An 11,573-nucleotide genomic window follows, 5' to 3' on the forward strand; every position below is an offset into this window, starting at 1 on the left:
CATTGATTCCAATGCTGAGTTTGGTTGAGCAACAGGAGGAGAGTAATTGGTCATAGGGTCGACAATGATCGCCCGTTGATCAGAATTTTGAGGTGAAGAATAGGATGGTTGCGGAACCAAAGATAGGTTCGCACTGGCATGAGTTTGACGATTGAAATTTTTCTGAAACCCTGGAGGACCTCCTGATTGGATAGGTTCACTTTGTCGATAGGAGAAATTAGGGTGAAACCTATTATCGGGATGGTACGTCTGACTATAAGAGTTAGGAGTGGGTTTCCTATATGTGTTGTAATTTCCAACAGCATTGGCTTGCTCTGACTGCGAGGGAGTCAAGGTGGGACAATTCTCCGTAGAATGATTGAAATTCTCACATAGCTGACATGATGAAAATGTCTCTGTGGCGACTTGTAGAATTGGAGTGGTTTCGTGGAAGTTGGATTTGACACTGAAAGCGTCGAACTTCTTATTGAGACTTTGTAGGCTACTCACAAGGCTATTCATGACATTCTTAAGTTCAGGATCAGACTTAACCTCATACATGCCCGGCTTTTTGACTCATAAATCTCCTCTATCGAAATCCCCTATGTTTGTGCTCCAATTTCGAGCATTCTCAGCCAATTCGACTAAGAATTCATAAGCTTGATTAGGAGTTTGATTCATGAATTTACCCTGATGCATAGACTCGAGAAGAATACGCTGGGCTGTTGGGAGACCACGATAAAAGAAATTAACTAATTGGGCTTTGTCTATCCCATGGTGCGGACACTTAACAAGAAGGTCATTGAACCTTTCCCAAGTCTGGGAGAATTCTTCATCCGGTCTTCCCTTGAAGTTCCGAATGGCATTTTTGAATTGTTCCGTCTTCGCCATAGGGAAGAATTTGGCCATGAACTTTCTCAACAACTCATCCCATGTAGTGATAGAGTTGGAAGACAAGGAGTTTAACCAAGTCGCAGCATGGTCTTCGAGAGAGAGGAGGGAATAACCTAAGCTTGACATTCTTATCGTCGAGGTGACCATTTTTGAATGTCTGACATAAGGTCAAGAATTTATTGAGGTGATTGTATGGTTGTTCGCTTTCGAAACCGTGGAATTTGGGCAGCATATTGATGGTGGCTGCCCGAATTTCAAATTGTGCCACGTTAGCGGCAGGTAGAATTATACAAGATGGAGGGTTGGCAGTAATAGGTGCGAACAACTCATTGAGCGTTCGTTGATCCTCATGGATGTGATGAGGTGGAAGTGGATGTGGATCCATTTCTGGGACTGGTGGAGTGAGAACGGTGTTACTTTCTCTTCTAACCTTAGGTAGAGGGTGAGACCTTGTGATCTCCGAATCAAATACAATTGGATTTTTCTGTAATCTCCTACCTAACATACACTACCAAATTGCACACAATAGGAGGGAGAAATTCACACGTGAGAACTGGGTGCCTATTACTAGACAACTCCTAACTGGTTCAAAGGATTAATCAAAGCCTCCAACCCAAATCTCTGAAATCGGAACAGCCAGTTTAATCTCCAGAGGAGAGGTGGCGCACAATGCTGAGCAAGGGCACTCTTAGATCACCTCTCGTCTTGAATAGACGTGTGTCTATCCCCTGAATTCACGTAGAATTACAGGGCAAGATTGCGCTTAGGCACTGTTCACGATCAAGAAGTGCAATTGGTGCAACTTTTGATTAGCTTTGCTTAATGAGCTCGATGGAACCTAGAGTCCAGTCTAATTAATTTTAATTAATTAATTGGTTGTGAATTTGATTTTCCTAAAAGGGCAAGATATCTGTAATGAACTCCGATTCTTATCTTATGGTGTCATTCTCGTAAGGGTACCCTTTTTACTATGTGCAATCCAATGTGTGCAGATTAGTCACTCAAAAGCAATACAGAAACTTACTAGCGAGTGATGCGTGAGTGTTTCGAAATTTACCTCCCGTTCTAGACGGGGGATGATCGAGTTGAGTCGACTAGGGCCACCAACACCAAATTTTGTGTACGAACCCGAGAGGCTGAGATAGTTTCGTCCCACTATCGTCCGTCCCTAATTCTATTACAATCCAAGCCCTCTTGGATGAAATTAAAAATTAATACAAGTTCAAGTTCCTAATACAAGTTATTTTCTAAAAAAAATAAAAATGCAGAGAAAATTTGAATTTGCTGATCTTCTTGGTGATAGAATCAATTAAGTGGATAAAAATTCCACGTGTCGCCTTTCGTCAATTTCCGTCGACTTCCATCGAGTCCGTCACCTGAACAGAACAAAATTATTCAAATCAGAATATTAAGAAAAAAAACCAATATGACCATTACAATATCCATGATGTCAGAAACTTGTCCAACAAAAATCAACAGAAAATGTTGCCACGTCACCGCGGCGCACCTAGAGGTAACCGCGGCGCGGTAAAATTTTGATGAAAATCGATTTTTCAAATTGGAAATGGTTTCTGATATCCTGAGGATTGTAATGAAATTTTTTTCAATTCTTTTTCTGTTCGTTTGACTTCTGTTTCAAGCAAAACACGTTCGGTTCTGTTTCGGAAACTGTTTCGGATACTTTCCGAATTGGAAAATGAATCAACTCGCTGTCCTCGGCAGCGACGCCATTTTGATCGATTGTAGATCTTGCTAAATAAATGCAGAGATTAAGATGTGAATTAAGACTTTGGGCAAGTCGAATTCGTTCCACAGGGACAATGAAGATTCAAAGATTCATTCGGTTAGAAACAAAAACAGAATTGGAAAACAGATTTTTCTTAAAACAAAATTGATTTGTTGCACAAATGAAATGAAAATTACTTGCAATTGAAATTAAAAACAGAGAAAAGAAAGATTGAAAATCTAAGAGAGAGAGATTAGAGAAGTCAATCAAACCATTGCAATTCATCCAAAATGCTGATTTATTCTAATTATAACTCAATCCACGTAGCAAGTCATTGCTCGTGGATCGGATGATAAATCGAATTAAACATTGATGGTAACCGAAGAGTATTCATGAAAATCCCAACTTCAAACAAGTGTAGCTGACTTATACTTCATTCTTCACATAGCATGATTGTTCTTGAGCTTATCTAAGTAACAATCATCTAAGCTTGATTTGAATGTATAAGTTTGCTAATCTTATCCTAAGAGGATTTTCATAATAACATGTAAACTAGAAATAAAGAATCAAACAGCATTGGTAGGATGAAATTGCTCCGGCATTCTTGACCTCTCTAAGGAAGGTCTAGCCGATCATCGCAAGAATTAAAATTGCAGAAATTAATAAAAGATCAAAGAACATGGGTGAAAAAAGATGAAGATGATGATCGATCCGAATTGCTTCTTTTATAGCTCTCCCAACAATTACACAAACAATGAATGGTTCCTCTTGATGTTCTCACTACACTCAAGATCTCACCAAAAGAAAAAATTACAAAGAAATTAAAAGAATAAAAACCAAAAATTAGAGAAGAAGAGAGCCAAGAGAAGACCCCTTCTCTAAAATCAACCCTCCAATTTATAACATTCGTATTCGGGTAATCGGGTCAACTTTTCGGATGATTCGCTTCGAACTACCCATTCAGTTACAACCACCGAAGCAATTGGAAGCTTCTGTGAAAATCTCGAGGACAAATTCCTCGAGATGACCGCGGCGCGGTCATGCCTAGCCGCGGTGCGGTGACGTGGCGCCCAAATCGATCGAGGTTCTTCTGGATGCTTCCTTTCGGCTCGTGTATTGTAACCGTAATTGTTTCGCGATTTGATAACTTCCACGTGCGCTACAATTAACACTAATATATCATTAGCTCTATTAATTTGGATAAAAAAAATAATTTTACAATTATTTAAAGGAACTAACATTTATACAATGGTAATCTTAGTGCAATTACGGTCCCAAAATCGAATAATTGGGACATTATCATTGAGCTCCTAGTAGCGCCTTCATCTTGATACTCCAATTGTCATAGTTGCTTTTGGTGAGCATTGGAACTTGGAAGGGGACCATCCTCCACTTGCCATTTTTCTTTACGGAACCTGGCTGTTCTGATTACCACTTTGTTGAAAATTTAAGAGAGAAAATTGGAGAGAATATTTTGATGGAAGAGGTTTTTATTATTGAACTCAACTTGATCTTTTTTAGTTGATACAAAATGGTGGGAGAACATCTCTATTTATAGGACTTTATAGACAATTCTAGATACACCATTAAATGACTTAGATTATTCTAGATACTTCCTATATACCAATTAATAAATGAGTGTTCTAGAAAATACAAGAGTATTTCTAGAGACTCTAGTAAAAAAAAGAAAATTCTAGAAACTCTAGTAATTACAAGAAAATTCTAGAAACTCTAGAGACAAACTATAATAAATCAAGTTTATTATTTCAACAGTAACGACGGTTTGTAAATGCCGGTAATACCAAAGAAATAACGGCATCTTTTAGTCATAGCCGTTAATTGGTTTTGTCTCTCTCTCTCTCTCTCTCTCTCTCTCTCTCTCTCTCTCTCTCTCTCTTTCTTAGTTTCCCAACCTCCCTGAAACTCTAGAATCAGGTTCGATTCTTCACCTCTTTTATTTATAATCATTCAACAAATCAAATTTGATGATTTAGGTTATGGGCTTTAAAAGAAATTGGAGATGCCCTTAGGTTATATGGAGTTTTGAATCTTCTCATCTTGCTAATGGAGGCATGAGGAGGATACTTTATTGAAGATAACGTTCAAATAATTTCAAAAAATTCACCTTCAATGCCCAAAAGTTTGAAGACATGTTTTTTGAAGGGTGTGTATTTGGGCGAGATAGTCAACTTGAATCGTCCATGGCATTGACTCATCCGAGAACTCAGTTCACTCATCCAATATTCTAATAACATCAGCATTTGTTAATGAAAACTTGGCCGCGTCAACTAGGTAGTTCTTTTGATTTAAAATTATTAATCTTTTATTAATTTAAATGTTTCTTACTTCACACTTATCTCAGCAAAATTAGGGCTGGCAAATGGCCAACAGTCCCAAATTATTTGGGTATGGGAACATTTATTTTACTTGATTAAGAATACGACTGAAATTAGGGACAATGACCCCAAAAACTTATCTTTTGAAATTTGTGTCAAAAAGTCCCTTCTAAAGATATATGGACTCATTTTATTAAATATTATTCTAAAAGGGATATTTAAAATAAAAAATACCATAATTACCCTTTCAACAATTTTTAAGATTTAAAGAAACATGTTTATTTTAGAATATCTATGTTTTAAAATTAATGATGTGCCTTTTGACTATGGTCATCTTTTATAAATCAATAGAAAAAAAAAAAACATTTATTTTCCCTTTCCAAAACTAGTTATATAACTTGCATAGATAATGATGAAGATGGAGATGAGTATATCATCATCGACATCAATTGATTTGGTCTATGTATTTTAGAGTTATTAAAATATACAATAATTTTAAACTGTTAAAACATAATTTTAAAACTCGATTTGAATTTTTATCGAATTGATTCAACTCAAAATTTAGCAAATCAATTCAAATGGGTCAAATAAAATTATATTGAATATATATATATATATATATATATATATATATATGGGTCACGTTCAATGGCAAACTTTTTAGCAAACTTTTTGGCAAAATATTTTTCAAAACATGAGTTAGAAGTTTTGGAATGGGCTGATTTTTGATGAGGATGATCTCTACGGTGACGAGATCATCATCATAAAAAATCAGCCCATTCCAAAACTTCTAACCCTATCAAAAACAGTTTACAAAAAATGGACGGTCTACGATTTTTCAACTTGTAAACATGGGTTAGAAGTTTTGGAATGGGCTGATTTTGGTGAGGACGATCTCCTCACCGTAGAGATCATCCTCCCCAAAAATCAGCCCATTCCAAAACTTCTAACTCATGTTTTGAAAAATGTTTTGCCAAAAGTTTGTCAAAAAGTTAGTCATTGAACGCTACCCTATATATATAGGTCCCGTTCCCTGGCTAACGCTTTGCCTAACCGTTTGACAAACTTATGTGATCCGTTCGATCTAACGCGATCTGACGGACGTGATTTGATCTCGGTGAATATAAATTTATACATATATTACAGCGCCATCCTCCATCTTTTACATAATTAGTGTTACCTCCCTGTCATCTTAAAACCAAACGAAACAGAGAGTAGAACTGTCTCTCGTCTCTCTCGCTGAAACGCTCTGTCTCTCATCCTCTCTCATTGAAACCCTCTCTTTCACTTTCTCAATCTCTCTCGCTCTCACTCTATCTCCAAATACGTCCCTCTTAACCCTCTCTCTCACTCTCAACACTCAACCTAGCTGCGTGAAATTTACAGGCAGAAATGGCAATGAAGCAATTACAAAACCTTAGCCCTTCAATCGTGAAACAAATTCTTCTTCTGGTTGAGCAACTCCCCCCCTTGTACATAGATTTAGTTAAAAGAAGAGAAGATTTCAGAGAACAAGAACACTAGGGTTCCTGTAGTCTGAGATAGTGGTAAGTCACTCTCATCTCATCCATGAATGTAGGCACGATGCTGAATAACACAGGTCATGTGTTGTTGTGTGTGTTCTTTGTTTTATATTTTATTGTTATATTGTGGGTTTTTTTGGGTGCCCATGACCCTAAAACGAGCTCTATGTATCTGAAACCCAAAATGCCAACCATTGTGACTCACTAAGTCCCAAGAATTACAACCAGAGTCATTTTACAGCTCGACCAAAGAAGCTCCCATACTACGCCTGTGACACCTAATTTGTGATTTTGTGTATAAGTGTACTGTACATCCTTGGTGATCAATCACCAAATAGATTCAAGACTATATCATAACAATGGGATCGCCCATGAAACATACCTTTGAACATAGTCTAGATTCTTTGCTGGGTCCATATTGATTTGAACTTTGACCTATACAAGTGAACTAACAAATCAAGCAATAATCAAAGATTTTGTAGATTAACTGAAGTAATCATGAGTTATTATTAAATTATTTCTCGTCAAAAAGTTAACAAATTGAAGTAGCCATTTGTATGTGGAAACCCAACAAATATTTCAGGCAATATTATTATCTATCATTTATTGAAATTACTGTTGTCATCATGAAAAATAGCCATTTGTTAAGACAAGGCATGTGCCTTCATATCTTTTCTTACTAGCTCCATCCACTTATCTAACAAATGATTGGAACTATTTGAATTTTGTGTATTTGCATTGCTACAGGTATAAATTGGGATGAAGGCATGTGCCTTCATATTTGAATTTTGTGTATTTTCTTTCAAAAGTGAGAATTCAAAATTCATATTTTTACACTCTTTAATAATAGTGTAGGTTGTTTGGTATGTTTACTGTGCTTCTGATTGGTTTGGTGTCTTTTAACTCTTTGATCATGCAGGATACGCCAAAACTTCACTGATGTACAGAACTTCTTTCTATGCATGAGAAACTGAAGCAAGCAAGGAAGGCTTTTGACGTAGACGAAGATAAGATTGTCTCGACAACAGAGTGATATGGGAAAAACACAAGACCAATTCCTTTCTTTGGGGTTCTGCCTTTTAGGTGGTTCCCGATGTGTACATGACAGTTTCCTATATAAATACACATGAAGATTTTCAATTATAGTTATTTTTCTCAATTTAGATCTTTTCTAAATGTTTTAAAAAAAAATTTCTTCCTTTCTGGAAACTCCACTTTAAACCTGCAATGCTTGGAATTTTGGCTTAATTTGATGCTGCATTTTCTTCAAAAAAGTGCCCAAGCACAATCGCACATTATCATCACCAAGTTATGTCATTGGTTATGTAACTTATGTACTACATTTCACTAGGAGCCCCCTAGTCTAAGTAAAGGATTTCACCCTTACTAAGGGTACCTTGGACCTCTTGGCATCTAAAAACATGATCAGATGCTTCATGGTTGTAGCGGACAAAAAAATTCAAAAAAAGAAGTATTTTTCATTGTTTGGGAGTTATGTGGAAGTCTGGTAGCTGTCCATTTTTCAAAAGAATTTTCTAGTTTTTCGATGAAACTCAGAGAGAGCTGTGGTGTTGGATTTCTGATGTTGTAATCCATTTGAGCAAAACTACCCTTAGTAAGGCTAAAAATCTTACTATGTTATTAAGGAAAGGGTTTCACTATACACCTCCCTGGTACCTGATTAGAATCCGAGCAGATTACCCTGATTTTGTATACAACTGTTTTAGAAATAGAATTATCCAATTAAATCAGAGTAGATTATCCAGATTTTGGGTACATCTATTTCTGCATTGGAATCAGAAATATTTAGTTCTAGGAGGACATGCTAGTGTCAAGGCCAGTTCCTTTAGAGGGAATATTTTCCAATTTTCCCCCTTTCTTATTGAACATGCCCTCTTGATACCCAACTGGATCTTTCTATATGCACCTATTTTCGTAGTGGAATCAGAAATCCACCGGAACCAAAACAAATAATTTATATTCGAAATGGGTTTCATCGTCACTTCAATAACAAAATAACTAATAATCAATTTCCAATGATCACATCTCCTTCCGTTATTAGTGTAGATGTTTTTTTTTTTTTTTTTTTTCATGAAAGATAATCAGAGTATGGAACTTTTAGTGCATCTCAAATTGGAGGAGATTAAAGTTTGGATTTTGAGAAAGATGCAATGCTTCATTTGTAGACAGGTGTCACAGATGAAAATGATGACCAGAAGTATTGAAAAACAGAAATAAAAATCTTATAACCTCAAGGAAGATAAACATAACTAGATTAGACTGTTCTCTCACAAAGAATTCAGTCATTCTGAAAAATCAATTTCTAGAAGAAAACTCAGGCAACATGCACACACTCTCTCTCTCTCTCTCTCATACAGGTGAAAGACATGGTAACATTGAAAAAAACTTCGAAGCATTATTCATTTTTTGGATGAACCGAAACCTCCAAATCCCATCATTGCTGCAACATCAGGGTCTCCCTCAGCATCTTCCACTGCCGCCTTCTCTTTCTTAGACCAGAATAAATCAGCCATAAACCATTTTGAAATAATAAAACTAAAGAGAGAAAAAAAGTAAATCCATGTAAAGTGTTACTAACCTTCTTCTCTTTCTTCCTTTCTCGGCGTTGGCGCTTCCGTTCTTCCTCTTCTTGTTGTTGTTTTAGGATCCGGTCATCTAAATCTGAAACCAAGATAAAACTTATCATTATTTTTTTTTCTCTTTTATTTTTCACAGATAAGGTGGGAGTGAACCCCATGCCTCTTCAACTATCGAGCAAAGGAAAATATGGTTTCCAGGTTTAAGTATGAAAATTTAGTTAATCAATACAAGTACGTCGTGGTGGTACATAACCTTAAAGTATTTGGATTTTCTTTTCTCTTGAAATCTTACCTTGCTCCGTAAAGCTTCCCTCAACTTTCTGCTTCTTGAGAATTTCAAAATCGATCTTGGACCTGTGCAAACATTGGAAAACTTTTCCTACTACTGCTTGTGTGTTACATGGAATATTGGGTCTCAAGAGGCTTATCTTGGTCACATGTCAAACATTGATGCATCTTGGATGTTTAAGAGTTCAGTGTTCTAAAATAGTTATTATTGGCATGTATGTTTTTGTCATTTCCTAATTTGTAAAAAGACCCAATGTACTTTGTGGCTACTCCTAGAGGTTCCCTGAATTGGAAACCTTATTTTCTGCAAATAAGAAATCCCAACTCAGGACTATAAGACAATAAGTTCTCTATATCCATCTGAATTATATTCATGTCTACTGGCTTGTCTTATTTCCCAGTAAAACAAAGTGGGTGATATTTGTAGTGCTTAGTCATAGGGCCTGTTAACTAATGAAATGGTATGTTACCTGTCGAAGAGATGCCCGCTCTACCCGCATTGGCATACCCAAAGCTCTTTGATCTAAGAAGCAAGTTGGAAGAACTATAAGAAACAATAAAAAAAAACGGGAAAGAATGGTTCATGAGAATAAATACATTAAGTGATATGTTTATGGACAACCCAGCCACATACATTTCTTCCCATTGATATGGTCCAAGTAGTATGCAGAATCCTTTACATAAACACACAACAACACATAACAAACCGAGCAGTAGTATCCAGCCTGCAAAAGAATAAAGTACTGAACATAAATTATAGGAAAATGGCTGTGGAATTTTTCTTGGCTTTGTAAAAACATTGAATGATGAATCTAATCAAAATATAGTCGTAAACGGAATGTGAAAGAGAATGATTCACTTGAAATAAACCAAATAGTGAGAAAATCTATAGAGGATTACTGTTGGCTAAGAGGTGCTATTGAGTAAAGCAGTAACAACCGGCAACATAGAACACCCCAAAAGTCATGAACCACGTGAATGACAAGAGTCAATTATATTATTCTCAGAGAAGCAAAAAACTTCATCTACACTTATCACCTGTGCTAGTCTCGGAGTTTCATCAATTGTGTCCTCTTTGAAACTTTATAAGAAGATTCCTGGAAACATCGTAATATGCCTTTATCTGCAGAATTGCATGACATACATGTACCCAACTTGAATTATTGAGAGAAAGCCAATGATTAAATCATAAGATTTCTAGTTTGAAGAAGGGAAGTTTCCCTTGAGAGAAAAGAGAAAGAAATCAGAATTTAAAACCATACCCTTTATTACTTCTCAGACAAATCAATTTAGGAACAATTGAAAATCACATTGTAACCACAGATGATGACATTAAGTCGACAATCATATGTAATTATTAATAAACATCATCTCACAAGTCCGTCTGTATATCAAAAACTCTCAACATGAATGAGCACCACTAGTCTGTTTCAAATGGAGTATTATTAAAGACAGGTCCTACACTGGATTCTATAAATGGCAAGCACCCAATCATGGCATATGAAAATAATCACCTGCAGAGCTCATGACAGATGGTCTGGAAACTTACATGGATCTAGCAGTAAACTGATTTTTTCTGGTTAGGGCTGTTATCTGATTGCCAAACAGATGATCTGGCAGATAAACAGGACATAAGCAGATCTCCATCAAGGAGACGGGCAACAACTACAAACCATTAATAGCAAAAAATGGATGACCTTCAAGAAGGTACATGTAGAAAGGTTTTATATGATAATTGTTAGCATAGCCCCTGATACATTATTGGACATACATCTCAGATAACGTAGGATGACATGCTTGAAAATGTGCTCCTCATTCTAATATTCATTTTTAATTAACAACTATCACATATAATTCCTGGATGAGCACTCTCTTGAAAATGTGCACCTCACTCTATGATCTCCATTCATTCTAAACAACGATTCTCAATAGACTGTATTGAGAAACGTAAACCCTTTTTAATTCATCTATAAACTGCATGGAGGAAGGGTTTGGTATATTCTTCACTAAAGATAAAAGTCCACTAGAAACGACCAAATAAAAACAAAGGCAAAATCTCTTACAATTAAAGTCATTTTTTAAATTACAAGAATCTTAGTAGAGCCCATCGAATATAAATGAAGAAAAGAATATGTCAACATTAAAATTTAAAGAAAAAAAAATACACGATCAGGTTTTGGGAATACTAGATTTAATAATAATGGGAGATAATACGTACCAATTGTCG

At 36.0% G+C, this 11,573-nt stretch overlaps 1 protein-coding gene across 1 annotated transcript; it reads right to left on the minus strand.

Moving 5' to 3' along the window:
* Positions 1-8,679: 8,679 nt before the first annotated feature.
* On the minus strand, positions 8,680-10,146 carry LOC147381359 (uncharacterized). Its single transcript, XM_086430539.1, has 5 exons — positions 10,116-10,146; positions 9,981-10,071; positions 9,817-9,869; positions 9,058-9,140; positions 8,680-8,964 (listed from the first exon to the last, which is right to left on the minus strand). The coding sequence occupies exons 1-5, from the start codon at positions 10,144-10,146 to the stop codon at positions 8,914-8,916; spliced, it is 309 nt and encodes a 102-aa protein (XP_086286665.1). The 3' UTR covers positions 8,680-8,913.
* Between the last annotated feature and the right edge of the window lie 1,427 nt (positions 10,147-11,573).

This window comes from Akebia trifoliata, unplaced genomic scaffold (assembly GCF_017979445.1).
Source record: "Akebia trifoliata isolate Shusen 1 unplaced genomic scaffold, ASM1797944v1 Contig00540, whole genome shotgun sequence".
In the NCBI taxonomy this organism is placed as follows: domain Eukaryota; kingdom Viridiplantae; phylum Streptophyta; class Magnoliopsida; order Ranunculales; family Lardizabalaceae; genus Akebia; species Akebia trifoliata.

Coding starts and splice junctions, on each gene's coding strand:
- LOC147381359 (XM_086430539.1), bottom strand. CDS start 10,146: ATGTTTTTACAAAGCCAAGAAAAATTCCACA. Junction 10,072..10,115: donor AAGCCAAGAAAAATTCCACA/GCCATTTTCCTA, acceptor ATTCTTTTGCAG/GCTGGATACTACTGCTCGGT. Junction 9,870..9,980: donor CCATATCAATGGGAAGAAAT/GTATGTGGCTGG, acceptor CTTGCTTCTTAG/ATCAAAGAGCTTTGGGTATG.